Source organism: Sinohyriopsis cumingii, chromosome 7 (assembly GCF_028554795.1).
Source record: "Sinohyriopsis cumingii isolate HCF-2022 chromosome 7, ASM2855479v2, whole genome shotgun sequence".
NCBI classification, from domain to species: domain Eukaryota; kingdom Metazoa; phylum Mollusca; class Bivalvia; order Unionida; family Unionidae; genus Sinohyriopsis; species Sinohyriopsis cumingii.
In genome coordinates, this window is record NC_142967.1 from 69,466,826 (window position 1) to 69,492,362 (window position 25,537).

Below are 25,537 nucleotides of genomic sequence, written 5' to 3' on the forward strand. Positions count from 1 at the left end.
ATCCCCTTAGTCCACATTATCAAGTTTTCTCATCAATCTACATTATGAACAATGATCTCAATCCACATTATCAAGTGATCCCATCAATCTACATTATGAACAGTGATCTCAATCCACATTATCAAGTGATTCCATCAATCTACATAATGAATAGTGATCCCATCAATCCACATTATCAAGTGATCCCATCAATCTACATTATGAACAGTGATCTCAATCCACATTATCAAGTGATCCCATCAATCTACATAATGAATAGTGATCCCATCAATCCACATTATCAAGTGATCCCATCAATCTACATAGTGAATAGTGATCCCCTTAGTCCACATTATCAAGTGATCCCATCAATCTACATTATGAACAATGATCTCAATCCACATTATCAAGTTTTCCCATCAATCTACATTATGAACAGTGATCTCAATCCACATTATCAAGTGATCCCATCAATCTACAAAATGAATAGTCATCCCCTTAGTCCATATTATCAAGTTTTCCCATCAATCTACATTATGAACAGTGATCTCAATCCACATTATCAAGTTTTCCCATCAATCCATATCATGAAGTGATCCCATCAATCTACATTATGAACAATAACCTCATCAATCTACAATCTGAACAGTGATCCTGTCAGTCTAGCAATCAATTAAATTCAAGGGGTCAACCCTGGGACTGGATTCAGTTGAAAGTCATTTGACGTCCAATAAGCTGAGAATTCCAAGTTAACTTCACCTTGCCTAAAGCTGCCTCCTACATCTCTTACCCAAGTCCAGTGTATGCTATTACTCTTGCTCAACTTTCAGGACGCTAAACAGGTAAAAAAGCAATCTAAAAGAATGTTTCTCAATAGTCACTTGGTGTGCAGAGAACTTTAGTGATGATTTATTGGCTAGTTACATCTTTCAATCAAGGAGTTTCAAGACAAAAGCCACATGTGAACCTTCCATGAGTGAAATTATATTCCTTTGCAGCCCAAATATAAGCAAAATTATCCCAATGCAACTTTGTATTCCAGTGGGGGGGGGGGTGTGCTTAATACCAGTAAAGATAATTTAATTTGTATTACTTTCTAGATTGGCATCTTAGACAGTTACAAAATTACCAAAGCAACTTCACATTCAAAATGAGAATTTGCTTCCTGCATAAAGTTTTTTAATTCATATTTCTTTGATTTTATTATCGACATAAAAAAATCCATAAATTGACAGTAATCCTCAATTTAAATTTCTGATGTCCCAGACTCCGGATTCACTTGGCAGGTTTTGACCGAAACTCAAGCACACAAATACATGCACATCCACTCACAGTTCAATCCTTGAATACATGCACATCCACTCACAGTTCAATCCTTGAATACATGCACATCCACTCACAGTTCAATCATTGAATACATGCACATCCACTCACAGTTCAATCATTGAATACATGCACATCCACTCACAGTTCAATCCTTGAATACATGCACATCCACTCACAGTTCAATCATTGAATACATGCACATCCACTCACAGTTCAATCCTTGAATACATGCACATCCACTCACAGTTCAATCCTTGAATACATGCACATCCACTCACAGTTCAATCATTGAATACATGCACATCCACTCACAGTTCAATCCTTGAATATATGCACATCCACTCACAGTTCAATCCTTGAATACATGCACATCCACTCACAGTTCAATCCTTGAATACATGCACATCCACTCACAGTTCAATCACTGAATACATGCACATCCACTCACAGTTCAATCATTGAATACATGCACATCCACTCACAGTTCAATCATTGAATACATGCACATCCACTCACAGTTCAATCATTGAATACATGCACATCCACTCACAGTTCAATCATTGAATACATGCACATCCACTCACAGTTCAATCCTTGAATACATGCACATCCACTCACAGTTCAATCATTGAATACATGCACATCCACTCACAGTTCAATCCTTGAATACATGCACATCCACTCACAGTTCAATCCTTGAATACATGCACATCCACTCACAGTTCAATCATTGAATACATGCACATCCACTCACAGTTCAATCCTTGAATATATGCACATCCACTCACAGTTCAATCCTTGAATACATGCACATCCACTCACAGTTCAATCCTTGAATACATGCACATCCACTCACAGTTCAATCATTGAATACATGCACATCCACTCACAGTTCAATCACTGAATACATGCACATCCACTCACAGTTCAATCATTGAATACATGCACATCCACTCACAGTTCAATCATTGAATACATGCACATCCACTCACAGTTCAATCATTGAATACATGCACATCCACTCACAGTTCAATCATTGAATACATGCACATCCACTCACAGTTCAATCATTGAATACATGCACATCCACTCACAGTTCAATCATTGTCTGTCACACTTACTCTCAAACACACATGTAAAACAAACTGACTAAATGAACAGAATGGACTCAAGTTATTGAATACTGAGAAAATACTTCTCTTACATGCAAGACATGTACAAAGATGTTAACATTGTATAAATGACCAGTGGTCAGCAAATCTTTGCTTAAAAGCATTTACTGTTTACATTTGATAAGCACACCGCTGCACTGTTGTCAATCTTCAAGTCTTTGATTTCTGAAATTTAAAAGTTTGATCCTTCAAAATGAGAATCTGACTTCTAAAATTCAGACCTGGTGTTACTTAAGTCCCCACAATGGATTTCTATGGCGAACACTAAATGAAGGAAAAATCAAAATCTTTGCAGTTTCATGCAAACCCTATCAGGGAATAAAATAGGCACTCACTTTCTTACCAATGCAAGTGGAACTTAGTGTGGGCAAATTACTTTCAGTAACACTTTCCAGTACTGTCAAGTGAGAAAAACAATCACTATATGGCAGACAAGCATGTTTACATTTTGCAGACCAGAAGTGTACATAAACTAGAGAAAGAAATTTAGCAGAATTAAAATCAAACCAAATGTGCAAGTTTTGATTCTCTACCTGCCAGCTGCAGTCTACTCACCTCCCGTCTCATTCAACTGAGGCAATTTTGCAATTTGTCTTGTTTCTGAAAAACAAATAAAGCTGGTTTTGTTATTAACATGCCAACTACATGACACAAAGGTTAAAAGTGAAACTATGCCAAACTGTACAATTAATTTTCCCAACCATTTCACACACTGTACTAGCTGGGGCTTTAAATTTTCTCAATGACTAAAATTTCCAATATCAGATCTGATGCAATGTTTATTTTGCCATGATGTGGATTAATAAACTATCAAGATAAATTACTTCAATGTGAAGTTGATATTTCTCACCATACCTGTCAGAACGAAAATGGCATACATGCAATTTACCATATATACTCACTTTAAAGTTGATTCCAACTGCCAACAGCACAGACTCTGATAAGCATTCATCGCATGATGTACTAGCAGATCAGGTGTGTGTGTGTGTGTGTGTGTTATTCATGTCTTTCCATCTTGTCATACATGCAGTAGACAAGATACATACATTCAGCAGAACCTGTCTTGAATGATAATCCATTCTACCAAAAAATTATGGTTTCTCCAGGCAGGTGCTCTCTAAAAATGGTCATAAAATGGTATTATCAATAAATTCATGCATTAAGTGTCTGGTCTCTCAAGATGTGGTTTCTCATAGCAGTGGCCCTTTCAAGGATTTCTAGTACAAACATCTAATTGTGTTATGTGCAGAAAAGGAATTTCCAAAGTTATCCAATAATAATAATAATAATAATAATAATAATAATGCTTTATTTATTGAGGGTGACTCATTAGTCAAGGATTATTCTCCCTTGAGACCCTCTTAAGGAGAGTATAAAAATGCACATTATATGAAGATAGCAATAATTGGTGTTTATTTCAGCACGTTTAGTATTAAAATACTAAATTCCATTATCTATTAGAAACACATACATGCTCATGATATCTTTTCTTAAATACTCTAATATTTTCAGCAGATTTTACATGTAGTGGAAGCTTATTCCACAGATCTGTACCAGAGTATTGAAAACTCTTTTTAAATTGCTCTGTTCTTGGTTTTGGTACTAGAAGGTTTCCATGTGATACTAATCTCAACTGGTATTGTGTTGAAAAAGACCTGAATAAGTCCTGAAGATACTCTGGTGCAGTTCCATGTAGACATTTATATAAAAGAACTGCCTTGTGAAAATCTATCCTGTCATATATTGTGAACCATTTGAGTTCTGTAAATAATGCTTTTGAGGGATGATCAACAGATGCATCTAAAATTACACATGCTGCTCGTTTCTGAAGTTTATAAATCCTGTCAAGCTCAGATTTAGCACAGTTTCCCCATACATTAGAACAATAATCCACTGTTGGAAAAATATATGACTTGTAGCATAGATTGCGAGTTTCCATAGGTAAATATTTCTTGATTCTGCTGAGAAGGACAATTCTGGATGACAGTGTTTTACAAAGCTTATTAATATGGTCATTCCATAATAAATTATTATCTGCAGAGACACACCTACAAGCCTTTCATGTTTGACATTTTCTAATGGATGATTATTTATTGCAAGAGATAGTTTTGGGTTCCCTGACATGTGTAGCTTAATGAGCTTTGATTTTTTTTTTGGGGGGGGGGTGTTTTCCTGTATCACCTAAAATATCTTCAAGGGACATTGTGACCTTCTGATGAAATTTCTTAAGGAAGCCCTTACCCAATATCCATGCATACATAATATCAGGGCAGTACTCTAAACTTCACAAATTTTATATCTGGGGTTTTCTTTGTTTGATTCAAAATGTCAAACTATTTTTAAATTAAGCTCAAGTTCAATGAAAAAAAGATGAAAATCATCATTTAAAGAAAGTCACACTTCAATGTATGTAATTTTTTCACCTAAAACTAGAGCATGACTGTGCATAAGGTAAAATTGACAGGTAGACACGAAAGTGCACATTGATGAACTTTCTTTGAAGGTAAAGATGGAATCACGGTTAACAATGATATATGTTCAACATATGTTGGAAATATTATCAGCAAATGTTGTGCAAAACATCTAACAAATACAAATTTGCTTCAATTATGAAGGAAGTGTCAAAGAAGAAAAATAATCATACTCAACATCAATAAGATAAAGAGTCTCTAATATACAATTTGTTTGGTTATCAGTTCTTGATACATTGGGTAGAACCAGGCATCAAAATCTATGCAAATATCTGGGCCATGAAATAAAAGTTTTTAAACAAAATGTTATGGTACATTTATGTAATGTTGTTGTTGTTGTAGGGTTGTTGTAGGGTTTAATGCCATTTTTCAGCACACGATAGGCTATACATGGCAACCAGTATTAATGGCGGAGGAATAACCTGAGAAAACCCTTGGAAAGAACCACCAACCCACGAGAAGCTACTGGCAAGCTATCTCACATACCCACATTGGCTGAATCCAAGACTCGAACCCATGCAGACAGAGGTGAAATTGCAGTGATCCGTAATGGAAAGCGCTTCAGACCACTTGGGGCCCCATTTATGTAATGAAAATAAAGAATTTGCCATTATCTCTAAAATCAAAACACTGTTAATTGTGTTGTTTAGCTTTTTACAACCTTAATTTGATGAATTTGTACGTTGCTGTTTCACCTGCTACACCTCCCCTGATTCTTGAGAACTGCACGTTTCACCTACTACGCCCCCTGACTATTTTTATGTCTTGTACAAGCTTGTTATTATTATTAACAAGAGCTGGCAAGATAACATTCATTTTTGTGACACTAGTAAGTATGTTTGAGAGATCAATTAATGAAAGATTGTAGGTCACAAGAACCCCATTTTAGTTTTGACAGTATTGATTTTCCATATCACTTGACATACATGCTTGGTGATAATGCATTAAAAGGTGTTATAAATTTTATATACCATTTTTGTGTATTGTTTACAAACCTGGAAATGCAGTCAAAGTGACCCGATTTTAATGTGAAATGTTTGCATTCCAAGATGCGTTTTGTTTATAAATTTTAGGCAAAAAAGTGTTATAACTGAAGCACACACACCATCATTAAGTAGTATTAAAAACCCTGGAAATGTGTGAAATGTTGCAACACATTCTTAGTGTAATGCCTATTGCATTAGTTGTTGTTGTTGCTGTTGTTGTAGGGTTTAACGCCATTTTTCAGCACACGATAGGCCAGTATAAATGGTGGAGGAAGAACCCGGGAAAACCCCGGAAAGAACCACCGACCCACGAGAAGCTACTGGCAAGCTTTCTCACATACCCACATTGGTCGAATCGAGACTTGAACCCATGCAGACAGAGGTGAGATGGCAATGATCCGTAACGGTGAGCGCTTTAGACCACTCAACCACTCCGGGCCCCTCTTACTGCATTAGGAGAAAAGATATTAGACTCTGAGCCAAGGAATAACTGTCACCACTTATGTACGTAATAGTTTGTTACAGTGACCCAGAGTTGGTGAGTGACATATATCCATTCCATCCCAAGATACACAAAAAGGTTCAGTTTAATTACATCTGATGCAGTGGTCTAAAAATGCAGCTGACAGAAAGGATGTATCCATTTATCTCTGTAGAAGCAAATCCTGAAATGTATGTTACAATTCTGGTCTGAAACATGCCCATCCTAAGCTGCACCCTCAGTGTGTGCGTGTGTGTGTGTGTGTGTGTGTGATTTGGATTTTTAACGTAGTTTAACAATTTTGCAGTCATATCGCTACGATGTCCCACCCAGTCACATTATCCTGACACCAGGCCAACCAGTCCTAACACTATCTTCTTAATGCTGAGTGCCATGTGAGGCAGCTGTTAGTACCATTTTTGTAAGTCTTTGGTATGACTCGGCCGGGGATCAATCCCACGACCTCCCACATTCGAGGGGGATGCTCTAACCACTAGGCCACTGGAGCGGTCGCACTCTCGGTAGAAGCTTGGTTACAATAGGTTAGATGTTAGCATCAAAGCATGGATACAAATTTTTGGCAATTGTTCATAATTTCTGAAGTAGAGCATTGTGACCCAGTTTGGTGAGTAACATGTTCATCCCAATATGCACAAACAGTGCAAGTTTTATGTAAATATTTTTTAAGATATAGGAGTTACAGCTCAGACAAGAAAAATGTACATAATTTTCATGCAATTTTAATATATCCTGGAAATTAGTTATAACATTCTAGCTCTGATAAGAATCATACATCCATCGTAACATGCACCTTTAACCCAAGTCTGGTGGCAGAAGGTAATAATCTAGTAGAATGAGAGCCCAGACACAATTTGTAATATTTTGTTTCTCAATAAATTTCAGAAAGAAGGTCACATTGACCACATAATGAATAATGAAGGTTGTAATATGAGTAGGAAATTAACCGTAATATAATAAACTTACAAGGTATGTCAATGCTATGCAACACATCCGAGTTTGTAAGCAGTAGTTTTTGCGACCCACCTCTCTCTCATGAACTCCCAAATGTATCCATTGGCACAAAAAGTCTGAGGACCACTGAACTAGACCATGGGAATGTGTAACATTTCATGGCAATCCTTCAAGTACTTTAGAAGTTGTTGCTAACAGATGGATGGACAATACATGAAAGACCATCTATGACCAATAGAGCTAAAAACTGTCCCCAACCCTGGACACACACACAAGGGTCATTATCAAAATCTTACAATCATTATACACATCTCAAGACAAAGACCAATCATATCTCAAATCTTTTACTCCATATTCAATGAAGAGACACACTACATTCCTAATGGATGGGCAGAAAGACAGGATGACATAGTTCCACCTTATTTTAAAAATGTACAAGGATGAAGTATATCATTAACTTTTGGGGGACTTGTTATGATTGTCAATGACAACTATGAAAAAATTTCAAATACTACAACACTGAAAAAATTATCTGCTTAATAAAGTACACCTTCCATGAAACAGATTGTTTATGACATGTGAACAAAGACAACACATATACATACATTTGAACTTAAAGATATAAGTAATAAATAAACCATACTGATAAGACTTTTATTAATATGACATTCCACCTGTGCTCATATTTTAAAAAAAAATAAAATATAAATGTCTGTTTTTCTTTTACCTTTAGAAGAAATGGTTATAAGGTATATACTATTTTTATTGTTATTATTATTATTATTATTTTTAATCACATGTCTTAAAATTAGAAATATAAAGCTTTTAAAGTTGGGTGTGTGTGAATCTGTCAAATTCCATGGTATTTGGAATTGCCACATACCTCTGAGCATTACTTATTCAAGTAAAACAAAAAATATTCTACCATTCAAATGTCAATTGTACAAGATATTGAAATTTTTACTTACATTAAGACATATTTATATTAAGAGAATGGCAAGCAACACTGTTTTACAAGAAACATTCATACAAAGAATCATTTTATTCTTTCTAAGAACACAAATTAAAATGTTTTTAAATAGAAACTAAACTAGTTGAGTGGATGCACTATAGGTACAGCACAGATCAGATAAAGGTAAAAATAAGAATAGAAATCATCACCATAAGTTCTATCAATGTAAATCAAGTTTACAATCAGTTTAAACAGACAAAATGGTTTTGGATCCTACTATACAAGAGTCATTCCCAGATTATAATATTTTGGTTTTAATACTTTTATTAAACAGGTTTTAAAAGTCCTTTAGGTGATGTGATACCTGAAAAAGACAAAAATATAATGAATATGGAACATAAAGTACAACTGATGTCCTGATGAATATGACATACAATGTGCACTGAGCACATGTCAAGTACGGCAAATAAATTGTGTTTTAACATTAGCAGTCTTTACATTCCAATCATTTTATTCAAGATTAATATTGATAACATCATTGGCAGCAGCTGTCAGCTATGGTTGATCTTTGTATTGTATACGAGACCAAATATTTCTGCGTATGATTTTCATAAACTCTGATTTTTTTTCTTTTTGTTAGATCATTAGGAGCAAGCTATCTTTTCCTTCAGGTTTATGTTACTGCCATTGCAAATCATACAATATCAGGTACCTGAAATAATACAGCACAGAGCAATATTTACAATGAACATTCTCTCTCTCTCTGTCTCTGTCTCTCTCTCTCTCTCTCTCTCACACACACACACACACACATACAAAAAGCAATGGTGCAAAATCAACTATTATGGATTAAGTTTATGACATTAAAATACCTGAATCTTTCTCCTTTTTAAAGGGATACTAGAGACAGATTGATAGAGAGACTATTTACTTGCATTCTCAATTAAGAGATTATGAGAAAGCAGTTGTTGGTAATGTATGTACATAATATGCAGTCACACATACAATTAAAGGTCATAACATAACTGTATGGCCACCACTCCATTTATTTCCAGTATGACATCTATTATAATGAATGCATAACCAATCCTCCATCACACATGTGAGAATGCATATCCATTCCTCCATCACATGTGAGAATGCATATCCATTCCTCCATCACACATGTGAGAATCTCATTGTGACTTAAAGCTGTTGCAAACATCAATAGGAAACTATGTTAGGATTACACCAAATAGCACATTATGTTAAGATGTAGTGTTGGGATTAAATCAAATAGCTCATAAACAATCTAGTATTCAAAGTTAACTGTTTTGATGGACCCCTCTTCCTTTCGTGTCAACTTATTTTAAACCATTTTCCATAGGTTGGAAGCATCAAGCTTCATTGTATCTATTGTACTGTCTGCTATTTTTTCTTTCTCCATCTTCTTGACCAGTCTAAATCTATCTGTACAACCGGTTTTTCAACAAGACATATTTCTTCTTCGGGCATGTAGATCTTTATCACACGCAATTTTAGATGAAGTCACCATATTCTATGATGACAGCTGTAATTATCTGAATATTGAGGCTAGTTTTATTATTTGTAGTCAATGACAAAACCAAGCCAGAAGACATCAAATACATATGCGGACTCTCCTTCCAGTGCTGTTGTGTGTGGCGAAATGCTGGTGCACAAAACAATAAAAATGTAAAGCACTCGTCTTACTGCTTCACAGATATTGATCCAAGCTTTAATTTCTTCTTGTTCAAAACAAATGAATAACCATGTTTGTTTGCTGAGGGACCAGCTTGATTGGATACTGTTGCTTCTATTTCTAAATGACTGTAAGTGACGTCATCTGTAAGCAATGCTTAGGTTAAAGACTAAAACTCGAACCATGCCACTAAAACTAAACATTTTACGCAGTGCATGTAAAAAAAAAAACAAATCACTCTGAACCATGGTTGTTAAGAATGTGTGGATTAAACTGGTGACTGACAGTGACAATATTGGAATTGGATTGCACAAATGTTGTGGTGTTGATTATCCATTCACCTCCTGTAAAGGTCAGAAACTCACTCATTTTCTGACAAATATTGTTTACCACATAATTTTCACTAATTTATGCAAATGATAAACCATGCATTGATGAGACTGGTTGATTGGCATGTGTATTGCTAAAATCAGGCCTTGTACCAACCATTCCTGCCCCTGACAGTATGAGCTACCAGTAGCTGTGCAACCATAGTGAAATCTCTGTTTCTGTATTACTGTTAATATCGGCTGACTGAAAAAACTGGTTGAAGTATCAGAAATAACAAGAGCCACTCAAACAAGAAAACCAGAAGAAACAATTAGTATCCACTTTAGTGTCTCTGGTGAGTTCGTATTTTTTAAAACATTCTTTACCACAAAATCTGAGTCAAAACGTTACTTTGAATGGGATATGTTTTTCAAGACGGCTGCATAAATCATTAGGCATTTTATACCTATAATTTTACTATAAGCAATTTTTTGCAAAAAATGATGTTGCACACCAAAGACACTAATGTAACAGCTATTTACCGCAGCTGATTTTCTTGTCTGATTTCTCAAACACTCTGACCAATTGTTGCTAGATGTTTGACATGTAAGGCAACTGTTGTAAACTGAATTCTGCTTGTCAATAAGGGCATTACAAAACAAACAAATATGTGTGTTGTAATAATAATAGGTTGTAATACTGGAATAATTTACCAAACATACTCGCTTATAAGTCAATTTGCAATCTGCACAAAAAACTAGCTGCCACGTAATTCCCCGCAAGATCTGGGTCTAAGCAGTTTGTTACATGTAATCTGTAGAACAGCATGGACCCTGACCTGCCAGTGCATTATGCAACAAAAAATCAGGGTCTATGTTGTTTGCAGTTGGGCTCAATTTAAAAGCCAGTATATACAGACCATTTTGGCAACTTTAATTTCATTACAAAATTCATAGGACACACATTTATACAGTCAATGCTGGACATCACTTACCTGGATTTTGTTCATATGGACAAACATACAGGGGAAAACAACCTGAACATGTTAGTAGGGGGTCAATAACTGAAGTATAGGAACTAAACATTGGCATAATGAAAATGATCCAAAATTTGATGGATGCAAAAGTATTGGGGTGGGAGGTGTGGGTGGAATAAACAAAATGCCAGTCAATAATAATAATAGTAATAATAATAACAGCTCAATGAACATTATTTACAATCTGTAAGCTATAGGTTGCTGAAACTTAACTGCATTATTTGTATTGCTTTGTTAGCTTGACTGTTTCGAGCAGAACTAAGTAAATTATCAAGGGATTTCTCTAGCAGTGCCTTCTGAATACTGTATATACTTGATTATAACTAAAGTCAAACTGCAAACAGATTCAGACCAGGCATTGCATAAAACACTGACAGATCTGGGTTGTAGCAGTTTGTAGAGAGTGATCAGTAGAACAAAGTAAACAGGCCCTGATCTGCCAGTGCATTATGCAATGGTGGATAAAGGACTATGGTGTGTGCAGTTGGACTGACCTTATATGTTAGTAAATTACAGAGCATGATTTATTCTTTGAATCTATCACTTACCCCAACAATCAATTATTAGGACAAAATCTACATCTCCAAAAGGGTCAAAAGAATGCAGGACACTTTATCTACTCCTGTGAGGTGGGGAAGGGATGAAATTGGGGATGTAGAGATAACAAACATACCCTCTGTTTCTGGTCCTGTGGAAACCTTGAAAAACTTGGCTATTGACTGCAATCTGAAACAATTAAAATCTGTTAATTACTGTTATTTTCATTCTGCTAAACTAGAAATGCAAGAAAATAATGTGGTAACCGGGTTCACTTCCAGAGCTAAGGAGTTTCCTCCACTGTAATATTTCAAAAGACGTGACAAAAAATATGCAATTAAGATCTAACTGAATAGTTACAGTACATGGATTTTGTAAATAACTGAAGTACCGTCTTTGAAATATATTATTATTATTATTACTATTACTTAACTGAATGTGCAAAACCATAGCTCTAACAAATGCCACAAGTTTTCCTAAAGGACCATCAAAGAGGCACAAAGGTTCATAAAAGTAATATAATGGATTACAAAAGAAATGTAAAAGACAACAAAAGGGCAATAAGTAGCTATAAAGAACCCTTAGTGATACATGTCAAATGATCTCATAACTGTATTCAGCACTTAAATGTTATTGTCTTTCAATTTTAAGGCAAATATGAAATAGACATCATTAAAGTGAGCAGGATACAGCAATCTTTTGCAGAATATACATTTGAGAAAAAACAACATACACATGTTTTAAGATTTTGCTGAATATTGCACAGAAATCAATCTTTGATAATAATAATAATAATAATAATAAAATAATAATAATAATATGTGTGTGTGTGATTGGATTTTTGACGTAGCTTTAAAAAAAATTCAGTCATATCGCTATGATGTCTGCAGTGTGACAGTTTAAAGTGATGTCTAGCACTGGGGCATCATGCCGACCAGTCCTAACATTAACCTTTTAATGATGAGTGCCAACCAAAGCAGCTGAATGTATCATTTTTATAAGTCTTTGATATGACTCAGCCAAGGTTCAAACCTGCAACTTTCCACATCCAAGGCAGATGCTCTAACCCCATGGCCACCAGACAGTCAATAATAATAATAATAATAATAACAATGATACTCACTGTATGGTGTTTATTAAGAAAACAATTCTGAAAGGTGAACCTGTATACAAAAGCTAGTTTTGCCTTTTCCCAAGTTTGACTGAAATCAAAGGCTTGCAATTATTATGCACCATTTGCATGCATTCAGTTTATTGTTTAACATTATTCTTTAGAAATTAGTGCGAAACCCACAATCACAGTCATATCAACCTTGTAAGTCCAGTTGGTAGAGCATTGGACTTGTAATCCAATGGTCATGGAACAATACTGCCCAGGCCAAACCTGGTTGACCGCTTCGGTGACCTTGGAAAATGCACTCAGCTCCAATCTCCTCTGCATCATACAGCCAATAATGTGTTAAAACGGCCAATAAAACCAACAAGACAAACGTCCTAGAGTAAACTGGGGAAATGGTTATTCACAAATAAAGAACTCCATTCCCAGTACCAAAGACCTATGTGTGTATGTGTGTGTGATTTGGATTTTTAACACAGCTTTAACAATTTTTCAGTCATATCGCTACGATGTCTGCAGTGTGGCAGTTTATAGTGATGTCTAGCACTGGGCCATCATGCCACAGACTTGTAGCATGATGTCCCACCCAGTCACATTATCCTGACACCAGGCCGACCAGTACTAACACTAACCTCTTAATGCTGAGCGCCAAGTGAGGCAGCTGTTAGCATCATTTTTATAAGTCTTTGGTATGACTCGGCCAGGGATCGAACCCACGACCTCCCGCATCAGAGGTGGACTCTCTAACCACTAGGCCACTGGAGCGGTCTCAAAAACCTATGTAAAAAGCTGTCTGAATTTTCTTGAATAAATAAAGAAAAGGACAAGTACGACTCATTACTAATAGTAGTAGTAGTAGTAGTAGTATGATATGTTTACTCACCATTTATACTCACTTATTAAGTACAAACTGCATAGACCCAGATTTGCTGGTACATTATGCAAAGACATATCTGGGTCTGTGCAGTTTGCAGTTAACTTCTAAACGGGTACAGAAGGTAAATGAACATTTTTTCATTAATTCTAAGGAATGTGTTCAACTAAGTATGTGATGTACTGTAAATAGATTCAGATTAATAACACAAGCCATTTGTTCTCAGTCATGTTTTCTTTTTTTTCTTCTTCACATTACTGTCTATGCCTGAAAACTACACCAGCCTTTTCAGTGGAGGATGGTCCAACCCATATAAATTCGGAATTTGGTGGAGGACCAGTTCTCACACAACCACCACAACCCATGTCATCAGAAGTGATGCTTTTCATGAATTTTAAGATGCCATGAAGGATTTTTGCTTCAAATGAAGTTACAATTTGCTTTAAATTCTGTATTAATCAAACATTCAGGTAAATGATGGTGTGTGCGAAAAACATCGGCTTTAAGTAGAACTTTAGGGACAAATATTTCACAGCAATAAAACCCTGAGAACCTACTATTTCTGAATGAAAACTCTTCAAAATAATCATACATTAAATAAACTTACTCCAAATCGACAGTTCAGTCAAATATGGATTCTCACATTTCCTGCAATGCATCATTTACCATAAGTTGCTGGCCTTGTCACAGCGTATCAACTGTCACCCATAGTACTAGTCAGTTGCTAATATTTGACTAACACAAATGGAACCTTTTTCTGAGTCCTGATCATCATCAAAGGAGTCTATCTTCATCATCCTCATCACAGATACAAAGGAGATTGGGGCACTCGATAGGAAATGGAGCTACTGAAGGTAGCCGATTCTTAACCAGAAACCAAGATTAACCAACAAGAGAAACCAAATCATAATTACCATCAGCAACCATTGTCAAATAACAATAATGCTTACTCCTCCTCACCTACACTAAGACGAGCAGGAAAAGTCTGAGAGCCCCTTAAAGAGCTTTAGGATGTGTACCCATGGAATTATCTTTTGTGTTGCATGTCATGACACTGGCTCATTTAGTTTATATTCACTATATTTTAGAACTTAAATGTGTCTCTTCATTCCAAATATCTGCTTTAACTAAGAGATTGCAGGTTGGCTTGAGAAGAGTTATGTCCCTTGTCAGTGTACGCAACACAGCTCTGGCTAGTGGAAAAGAGACCTGTGTGTTATAATGGATAGTTGTTTTTTTTAAATATTGCAAGAATTTCACTTTTCTCAATGAATGTGCTATCAGTTCAGCCACAGTACATGAAAGTAACAGTTAAACCAACATTCTCTCCACTGTGAATGCTGCAAATGTAAACAACTTCACCTTACACCAGCCACTCTTTCAGAAGTTCATAATATCTATAGACCTCCCCTTTAAGGTACACATGGCTGTATGGCAGAAACATTTAAGTCACATGCATCAAAACAGTCATTTTGAATAATTCTCCTGTATATCCTCCCACAGAAGAGTATTTATTAGTGTCCGTGTCCTACACAAACCCTGCCCTCCACCATGATGAAACATGAGCTATTTTAAAAATAAACATTACATTTTTTCAACATAGCAACCAATGTTATGCTGAGAGACAGGACCATGAAACCTTCCATAATTAATCCCGAGATATCATCAATAAATTGTAGTCTGAAAAGGGGTGGAACAGACAAGGTTCATGAAGGTCAAAGGTTAAAATATTTGTTTTTTGTTTAATATGTAAGAAAGTCAATTTGCTTTGTCATCATTTATTTCTTTATTTGATAAAAATAAATGCTTTGTCATCATTTATTTATTGGTTTCGTTACAAATAAATTGAAAGAAACATTTTCACTACATACACTTCTCCCTCGATCACTCACGCACAACAGGGTCCACAAATATAGACTGCACTTTAAGCAAGGCCACGAGTTACCAAGGGACTTCCAAAACTTGAAATAATCCACTTACACTTCAAGAAAACCCTGTGGTGGGGGTAGGGAACTTGTCTGTTTAATAACTGATTCCTTATTTTACAATCACAATGACAACAATATCTGAAAGATTGTTCCAACTGGTTTCAACTACCATCACATGTAAGTGAAAATATCGGTGTATTACATCACTGCTCTTTATTTTGTTCATTAGTCTGGTTCCCGGAGTGGTATATAATAGTGTAATGCCAAGTCAAGAGTAAGTGTAGCAGGGAACTTGACTAACTGTTGATACACCACCAAACAAGATTGTTTATTTTCAAAACCTAGTGACATTTATTTCATGAGACGATCGTCTATGTCGAAACTCAAATTTTGTATTGTTCAATTAGTATTTCATTGACGTTGTGATTTCATTGGAAGTAATAGTGAAACTTCTTATCGTCCTTGAGGATATCTCTAAGTGCCAGTTCAGGAATTCTCTGAAACTCACTTGCCTACAATGGTCCGTATCTGTGAAACCAAGCTCCTTATTTTGTGAAGTATTTGTTTCGCTTGGTTGCCTTCCTGTCATTGATCACAATTATGAGTCGATTAATTTAAGGTAGCTTATGTTGCATACACAATAACATTATAACAGTGTTCGACTGATCAAGTGAAGAAAGTTCACCCAACAAACGGCCTAGGCCGCACGATTTTAAGGAGGATAGATTTGCATGCCTTTTAACTTTTCTTTTCTTCCACCTTCTTTATTTGAATCAAAAGATATAATTACCTTGATAATACAAAGGAGGCCAGCTTTTAATTCAGTGCAACAATACAACAAATACTTCCGCAAGTCAGTTATCAAAACATGGTCAGCACTTAATTAGGTTCTCAGAGAAACGCTTGCGGACATGGCTGTTATGGTAGATTGACACATTTTACGTTTAAATACACATTGCATTAATGATGATTACACATAAGAGGAACTTTGAGATAAAAATAAAACACAAATATAACTTAACCCTTTACCTCATAGAGCATAGTTACAAAGTGCAGCGCACTATAAACTGAACACCTTTTACCTATTCGACTCCATGCGCATAGGCCTGCCTGTGAACTGTTAAGTAATGTAGTGCTTGTTACGTTTAACAGCAATTTTAACCATTTTACATTTTTGGTAGACATCTATTACATGTGGAAAAATATAAGAGCAAAGTCCGATTGTTATAGCTGTGTAATTATTTTTCACGGAAGAAATTTAATGTGCTTTAAAATCTTGAGAGAACTCATTCACCGTCATGTCAGTGAGGCCGCGTGACCAACCGTAGCTGCCATTTCTCATACTTGTTGTTGTACGGTTTAACGCCATTTTTCAGCACACAATAGGCTATACATGGCGACCAGTATTAATGGTGGAGGAAGAACCCAGGAAAACCCAGGAAAGAATCACCGACCCTCGAGAAGCTACTGGCAAGCTTTCTCACATAGCCACATTGGCCGAATCCGAGACTCGAACCCACACAGACAGAGGTGAGATGGCAGTGATCCGTAACGGAGAGTGCATCAGACCACTTGGCCACTCGGGGCCCCCATTTCTCATACTCTAAATTTACAAGTTTTTCGTCTGCGTCTACATCGCTAAGTCATCTGAATTTGATAATTTATCAAAACTAATTACTGCCTATATCAACATCAGAGCCTTTACCTAAGTTATTGAATCTTTCATAGTTGTGATTCTAATTGTGAAAACTTCATAAGTACTGAACGAAATCTGCGACCACCATTTTGGAGAGTGGAGATTACAACCCAGTTACTTTAAATAGCAGATATCGACCAGTGCATAAACAGTGACCACTTGATCTGACGTAATTGTCATTTGCAGAAATGAATGTAGTAGTTTCCCCAAAGGTGGCGCTATGAAAACCGGCTCAAAATGGCTGATGTTTACAGCAGGCATCAAAAGGCACTCCCATTCGAATGGAGTTGAGGTGTCAAATGGCGCTTCCATGCAAATGGAGTAGAGGCGTCCAAAGACGCTTGCATTAGGTAAAGGGTTAATAAATATTATTTAATTGGCATTTAAATATTACTGTACTACCTAAACTAGGCATAAGTGAGATTTTCATTGATCGAAATTTCCTTGAATATCTTTAAATATGGTGCACTAACAATGTCATTTGGAAAGAAAATGTAACCAATTATATAACTTCTTATTAAAAGCTGATGATTTTAAAATGTTGATTTAAATTTCCAGGTCCTATATACTGTTTTTGACCATAAACCAAGCGATATATATCGATGTTTCATTTACCAACTTTGATCACAATTTTCTTCAAGTTCAATAAATAGGGATCAATTTTGGGGGGTATTTTCTGGTTTTAAAAAATGGGATCCACGTCTAACCCCGCATTATAAGCAGGTTCATGAGTTATTAAGTTATCGAGGGAGTGGTGTATTCCTTTCATTTAACTTAACAATTTTCAATTTAAGTTCAGATCACTCCTATCTTCTAAGACTTCTAATTTGCCCATAATTAACACCATTACACACACAATACTGTCTCAGTACATATTATCTAAGCATGACCTTATTTTCATGCATAACATCAATGTTAATGAACGATTTTGTTCAGAACATCATACATAATGAAATGAAAGTAAAATAGTTGCAAAAGAATCATTTGTTTTAAGGTGGTGCTCTAGTTTTGTATTTTGCATAGGGTTCGAGTTTTAAAGAAAAAGAATTTCGCTGAGTTTCCTGAAATGCAATCTTCACCTACATCACTCCCTCAAAATTACATAATAACCAGTGAGCACCCCCTTAAAAAGCATTAGGATGTGTACCCATGGAGATAATCATTCACGCAAATGGGAGCAACCCTTTTGGTCTACTGTTAGTCCTACATGTAAGACCTCATGCTGATATTTATGTTTTGGGTGTCAGGGTCTTACAGCCTAACTAACAGCGCTGTGTATAGTGTTTTGATGTCGACTAACATCGTAACGAAAGTCAAATTTTCATGAATATCTCGAACAACTGGCAACTAAAATAACGGAGCTTTTGTACAAAGTAAGGTAATAATGTTTTAGTCAGACTTTACTTATTCTGATGTCTTTTCTCTAATAAATTCAAATTTTCACAAAAGAAATGGACCAGTTTTCATGTTTCGTTGACCTACATTTCAGTTGACTGGAAAGCAATTAAAGCCGAGAATGCAGAAATCGGTTTAAGTGGAAATATTATTCTTTAACGAAACGAATAAAAATATAATAAGCCTATTGGAACTGTAAAGCAACGTTTCGTTTCGTTCAAGAAACATATCCACCACATGTACCTACTTAAACATACTTCGGCATACCTCAACTACCGTCACATTGCAACAAATTCAAATGTATGTCAATGGAACATGAAAAGGCATCCATTTGCTAGTGTCATATTTTCATTCTGCCAGGATAAAGACAGCACAGTAAGTATATAAATTACACATAAATTGGTGGAAGAGTGTCGATATAGGCTGCCAGATGTGTGAGATATTCCTAAAACTTTGACTACTCATTCCGATGTCAATAAAATACAAGGCCGTTATTTGGACAGTAAGACATTGCACCTAAACAAAATCAACATGTGCTATGTCTTACATGTAGGACTGTGTGCTTAGATCATGTTTAATTCACACAATTACATTATCCAAAAATATCAAGGTAGCAAAGATATGTCAACATTCTCTCCATTGCGCATGTTGCGAATGCAAACAACTTCACCTACATGCGTCACGCTCTCAAATGTACATAATAACGTCACGCTCCGAAACTTATGACACGACGACAGGGCCATGTATAAATCACTTATGCACGAACTAGTTTGGTATAGTTTGGTACTTTTAGCTACATTTAGAGATGCTGACTTGAAAATTCAACGATAAATAGACTTGGATATCATTCGCGATGCTATGCGGAACTAGTAATTATACCCTAGGAGGCGAGAACTGGTCTTCTACCAAAATATTTACAACAAATTGAACAATAATAAAAAACTGGTCGATAACAATTTGTTATAATGGCCTTAGAAATTGGTCATGAAATAATTTGTTTTGAGACATGTTTGTCTTTCGAAAAGATCGCTGAATTTGTAATTCTTCGCATCAATGTATACCCCGCTATCGCTTTTCGCTTCATAACATTGGCAAAATTGCTCAACATTTATCCGGAAGAAATTTGCTCTCGCCACTTCCGAGGCGGAACCTAAATTCTTATTGGACTCTTTCTAGACGGCACCGCTCCCGAACAATGTAGCTACCGGATCTTTCTTAAGCAAGAATTTTTACAGTATATTGGAAAAGTGTATTCATAAATAAATGAATAGATAAATTGTTGACTCTTGACAATAATTGAAAATACTCGGATAGTTACTATAGTATCTCAGCTGAAAGAACCTAGTCATCTTTTTCAGTTACTTTCACTTTACTATCTCTCTTTTGAAAAAATTCAGAGTGTTTCGATACTTTCCACGCTACTTTTCTATAGATTAACAATTTTTACGTAATATGATTTAACTAGTTTTTAATCTCATTCTGAGAGAAAACACACATTCAAATTTGCTAAAGAAATTATTGCTTTTTCCGACGAAGCTAGAAGCGTACTACTGCCTATGGAAAAGTATAAAATAAAGTTGTACACTTGTGGTTTTAAATATTCAAAGGCATTTGAGACTGACGACGGAAAAGATGGGCATCCAAAATAATGCGGAATAAATTCTTTTATAATCTTTATTATAGCTTATATGATAAGATGCCAACATCTCTATTTCGAAATGATATTAAATTTATCAGTTTCCATTTTCGATTCATTGGTTGGTCGGTACCTTCGTTTTTCGTTGATTTATTCATTGTTCAACTATAAATAGAAATACTACTACTTACTGTTACTACCACTGCTACTACTACTACTACTACTACTACTACTACTATTATTATTATTATTATTATTATTATTATTATTAAGAAATAGTGGAAGAAAAACTCTTGAACTGTCCCCAATATTAGCTGTTTCCAATTCATCACCATTTATACAAAGAAAGAGGAACGTTTTGTACTCACCTGTTAAGGCAGTGGCGACGCAGTGGGAGGTGGTATTGAGAGGGGGGTAAATGTCAGCGAGCGGCGGATGAAGGGGGTACCGTCAGGAGCTCTTTCTCCGCTGAAATTTTCATCGATTTTTAAATTCACCTGAGAGTAACAGGTGCAATTCTTTACAAAACTTATATTTAAGATGTGGTAGGGATGTTGGCAGCTGACATAACAAAGACTGTTTTCAATAACAAAGTAGGAGGGGGGGTATGACTAAAGAACAGAAGAACATTGTCCCCGGGTGCCTTGGTAGAGGCGTCACTAAATAACACTCCCCTCGGGCTCCTCCTGCCTCGCGCTGCCACTGTGCAATTATGACCTTATACATTTAACTCCAGTGGGAAGTGCATCACAATTTTCATTTGAATATAATTTAAGATTCGAATTCCGCTACGTGGAAGAGTTACCTTTGATGCGTACATTGTCCCGTACAGTAATCTAGAAAAAGCACGTCAGCGTCGAGGCGAAGGACATGAGTAACTTCAGGGAAATCGGGAGGAAAATAATAGGAGTGGGGAGAAATTACAGGTCAGATAGATTTAGACTATATATTTTAGTAGAACAGCACAATTTTGTTCCAAATATCAGATTGACTTTTAGGCTTAGTTGCAATGGCACATAGGGCGCTGCAGAGTTCAAGAGCTAGGTCAAAGCGGAGTTAACTCCCATGAAATTGTGGACCTAGTTTACCGATTAATTCATGACAAAAGGTCAAATCGGAACTTGACATGTTGATGATTTTTAACAAAGGAAAAATAACCTAAGCTCTGTTCTTCATTTCCTGTTAGTAGACCTGAAGTTTTGGGTTGTTGTTTTTTTTCGTTTAGATTTTTTTTAACCAACTTAAATATTATAATTGCATACTAATCAAAATAGAAAAGAATATTAACACAAGTAGAAATTAGTTGCGTCTCAGTTTTCTTCATTTATATGAATTAGAGCAAAACGTACTCGTTTTCAACCTATGAGGTTCTTGGTTTAATACCTTGAATGTTTTCGTCCTCACGCCGTGCAGGTTTCCTCAACTAAAACGACTCGGAGTTGCTAAAGCTTTGTACTTTCGACCTAAACTTTTGTGAATATCGAACTAGACTGGAAGACGTTTTGTGAATATCAAACTGGACTGTTGGATTTTCGCAGGTTGGAAGTAGTCAAGAATAGTGTCACACTAACGTTTATATATTTGATAGTCCTAAGTTAGCTATTTTATAATATTGTGATAGTTCACACCTAATACATGCAACACTATTTTTTGCCAACAGAGCCCACGCTGCGGAACTTGGAAACCAAGTGCCGACGAAACCGATTCTGTTTCTTAAACCGACCTCATCCTATATAAGTCAAGGCCAAAAAATTAAGGTAAGCCGACGAACATAAAGCTAGAGGGGGAAAAAATGTCGGAGGAAAGTTGGGATCTGTGTTTTACATGACATTCAAATGTTTCACTTCATTCATCTCTGTCTTTCGCGTGCCTATTAATATTGAAATATCTGTCACATATGTCACATCTATACAACCTACATGTATGTTGCACGACATGTGAATCATACGAGAATCATAATCTCATATATGCAGAATTTTCGTTTTCTGTTTGCAAAAGCCCGTGCGCCTTTAATATTACGATTATGGTAGGGCATACTTATCCTTGTAAATAATATATAAAAATTACAACATTTTCTGGCTGTACAATAATTCTTCGGACGCGAGAACCTGAAGGAAAAAAGAAATCAATAAATTTGGCGCAAAAATCCACAAATAAAAAATCCGTAACTTCGTTGCGCATGTTCTGATACTCCAGGAGCGCGCACTATCTCTTTTTAAATCTTACAGCATATTTATTAATCCATGCAGTCTGAGATCAAATAATTTTGATATACGGTCAGCGTAAAATAAAATTTGTTTTTAAATAGTTTAAATATTTGAAACTTCACTTTTATTAGCACAGAGAGAGAGAGAGAGAGAGAGAGAGAGAGAGAGAGCAGAAAATCATCTGCAGATTGACAAGAAACTTCACAAATGATAGAAAAATGTGCAAATTTACGCATTCCGACGCAAATCCGAAGACTTGTTGAACAATCCGCATATATGTCGCCATATACTCGGATAAATTAGCTACCCAAAACTGTGTTTATGCTTATGTACTGTGTTTGTGTGACCCATACATAGTCCATCAGAAACATCACGGATTTAGGGAAGGGTTGATTTATCCATCTAGTCATACTCTATCTGATTGCAATAATTTTCCCGCTTCAGATACCAAAGGGCTGTACCTCTCTCCACCATGAGGTCGAACTTGGCGTCGTTATCGGCAAGCATGGAAATGATATACCGGAGACGAAGGCAATGGACTACGTATCTGGGTACCTTTTAGCCCTGGACATGACAGCACGAGATTTCCAGGACGAGGCGAAGAATAAGGGCCAGCCCTGGTCAGTAGCAAAGGGGTTTGATACTTCGTGCCCAGTAAGCGACTTCATTGACAAGTCCAAAGTTAAGAATCCTGAACAAATCGGGCTTTGGTTGAAGGTGAACAACACCATGAGGCAAAATGGAAACACAAAGGATATGATATTTAGTGTGCCTTACCTCATAAGCTACATCAGTCAGTACTTCACTCTGGAGGCCGGGGACATCATCCTCACAGGCACGCCATCTGGTGTGGGACCTGTCACGGCAGGGGACGTGATTGAGGCAGGACTCTCAGATCTAGTATCCATTAAGTTTGAAGTAGAGAAAAGGGGCAAGTGATGTTGTATCTTTAGGACGATCCTTCAGATTGTGATACAGCCATATAAACAGGATGTGTTGCTACCCTTGCTGCTATGCAGAAATGTATTTCTCATTTATTTATATTCGGACTGATATAATCCAAGTATGTTAATAGTTTTGGTTTCTCCGTGGAGATTTATGAAATATGAACGGTATATTTCGATGTATGTGATCGCACAGAGGCTTTATAAACGAATTTCATGATAAAATAGAATAAATGATTAAATTTATTTTAAAAAATTGTGAATTAGATTCGAACATAATGACCTTTTATGACGAGTTATCCGGCGTTGGTGTTGACCTTCATGATAAATCACTAACTCGTTAATAGGGTAATCAAAATTTTAAGTAGAATGCCGCAAACATTGTATAAATACAGGCTTTCCTATTTTTATTTCTCATCCAATTAAATATAACATTTACGAAAAAAAAACATTTGCATCCAAATGAGCATTGTATTGGTTCACTTGAAAGTCAGCTTGAATTGTTTGATACAATTTTATTTAAAATAACCATTCATCTGGCTACAGCATGTGCTGTCGTCGTGTATAACATTATATTTCGTTTTGATTCTTAATTTTATTATTTCCGCCGATGTTAAAATCATGCACCTCAATATTGCTTAAAATAAAATGAAAGCACCTTTAGTAAGTAAAGTGATAAAGTTTGATATGTTCCTCAGTGTGTGCAAATATATGAGAACTACAAATTCGTCGGCCGCCATCTTGGCGGATTACACGAACCTTAGAAATTTGGTGTCATAAAGTGTAATGTAATCTGGCAGAAGATAGTTTGGGTGTGAAGTTGTCAGACAATGTAAGGCTAGCCACGTACTTATCAGCGTGGTTTTACTGAGTGGTTATGCACGTATATTTCTTAGTAAAATCATGGTTCCCTTACCAAGAATGACAAAAGGCCAAAAGATATTTTATACGTCTTTTATAACATATGCTTCATTTCTGTTGAATAATATATGACCTGACACTATGTCAGCTTTATAATGTCATATTAAATCTCCTAACAAGAGACAATGCACGTGTAATATTAAATTCTCAAATTCCCTTTTCCGCCTTACCCTCCAATGCAGCTGCATATTGGGTAATTTTTACTGGTCATAGACCGTATATTTACAAATCTCGTCATCCAATATAAATTAAGAGAGGTTATAAGTGTACGTCACCAGAAAACCTGAAAATGCATCAATTATATTCAGCCATCGTAACATTTTTGTATATTATTAGAGGGCTTGAAAGAGGTTTAGAAGAACTTCAGGAACATGTGATAATAGTTGTTTATTTTTATTAGTGATCTAGGTAAAAGCCTTCTACCCTTCCCCACGACTTGGTCCTCACATCACACACACATGCTCATGCGTGAAAGTTACCAACAGGCGCCCATGCAAGGGGATAGTCATGTGAAGTAAAAGACTTCAACCTAGATCAGTAACCAATAGAACTGCTATTATACTATTTGTAACATAAACTCCGTCGATAGGATAAATATGAATACAAATTCAAACGCGGATAATGCGCAGGTTCGACGCAGTTAAGTAGGTACATCATGAGTGCATCCAATGGCCACTGCTATGATTTGGATCAATGTTTGCGTGCTAAACAAATGTACTACCGTTATTGCAAATGTATTACAGAAACAACCTTTGTATATGAGTGTTCTTGTTGTAGGGTTTAACGCCATTTTTCAGCACACAATAGGCTATACATGGCGGCCAGTATTAATGGTGGAGGAAGAACCATGAAAAACTCCGAAAAGAACCACCGACCCATGAGACGCTACAGGCAAGCTT

At 36.0% G+C, this 25,537-nt stretch overlaps 2 protein-coding genes across 8 annotated transcripts in view; one reads left to right on the forward strand and one right to left on the reverse strand.

The window, feature by feature from the left end:
* Positions 1-20,073, reverse strand: part of LOC149795468 (SMC5-SMC6 complex localization factor protein 2-like) — a 115,634-nt gene extending 95,561 nt beyond the window's left edge. For 3 of the 7 annotated variants that reach the window (XM_089965258.1, XM_089965255.1, XM_089965254.1), the window contains exons 1-3: positions 19,992-20,073; positions 12,057-12,109; positions 3,033-3,077 (exon numbers count right to left, since the gene is read on the reverse strand). In XM_089965258.1, the coding sequence (XP_089821384.1) occupies positions 3,033-3,077; positions 12,057-12,109; positions 19,992-20,038 (145 nt within the window). In that variant the 5' untranslated portion in view covers positions 20,039-20,073. Of the gene's footprint in view, positions 1-3,010; positions 3,078-12,056; positions 12,110-19,991 lie in introns of those variants that run through there. The other 4 variants (XM_089965256.1, XM_089965252.1, XM_089965253.1 and 1 more) reach the window with 4 other exon arrangements.
* Positions 20,074-21,344: 1,271 nt separating this feature from the next.
* LOC149795469 (oxaloacetate tautomerase FAHD1, mitochondrial-like) lies at positions 21,345-24,764 on the forward strand. Its single transcript, XM_089965259.1, has 3 exons — positions 21,345-21,492; positions 22,227-22,323; positions 23,218-24,764. The coding sequence occupies exons 1-3, from the start codon at positions 21,437-21,439 to the stop codon at positions 23,710-23,712; spliced, it is 648 nt and encodes a 215-aa protein (XP_089821385.1). The 5' UTR covers positions 21,345-21,436; the 3' UTR covers positions 23,713-24,764.
* The last annotated feature ends 773 nt before the right edge of the window (positions 24,765-25,537 follow it).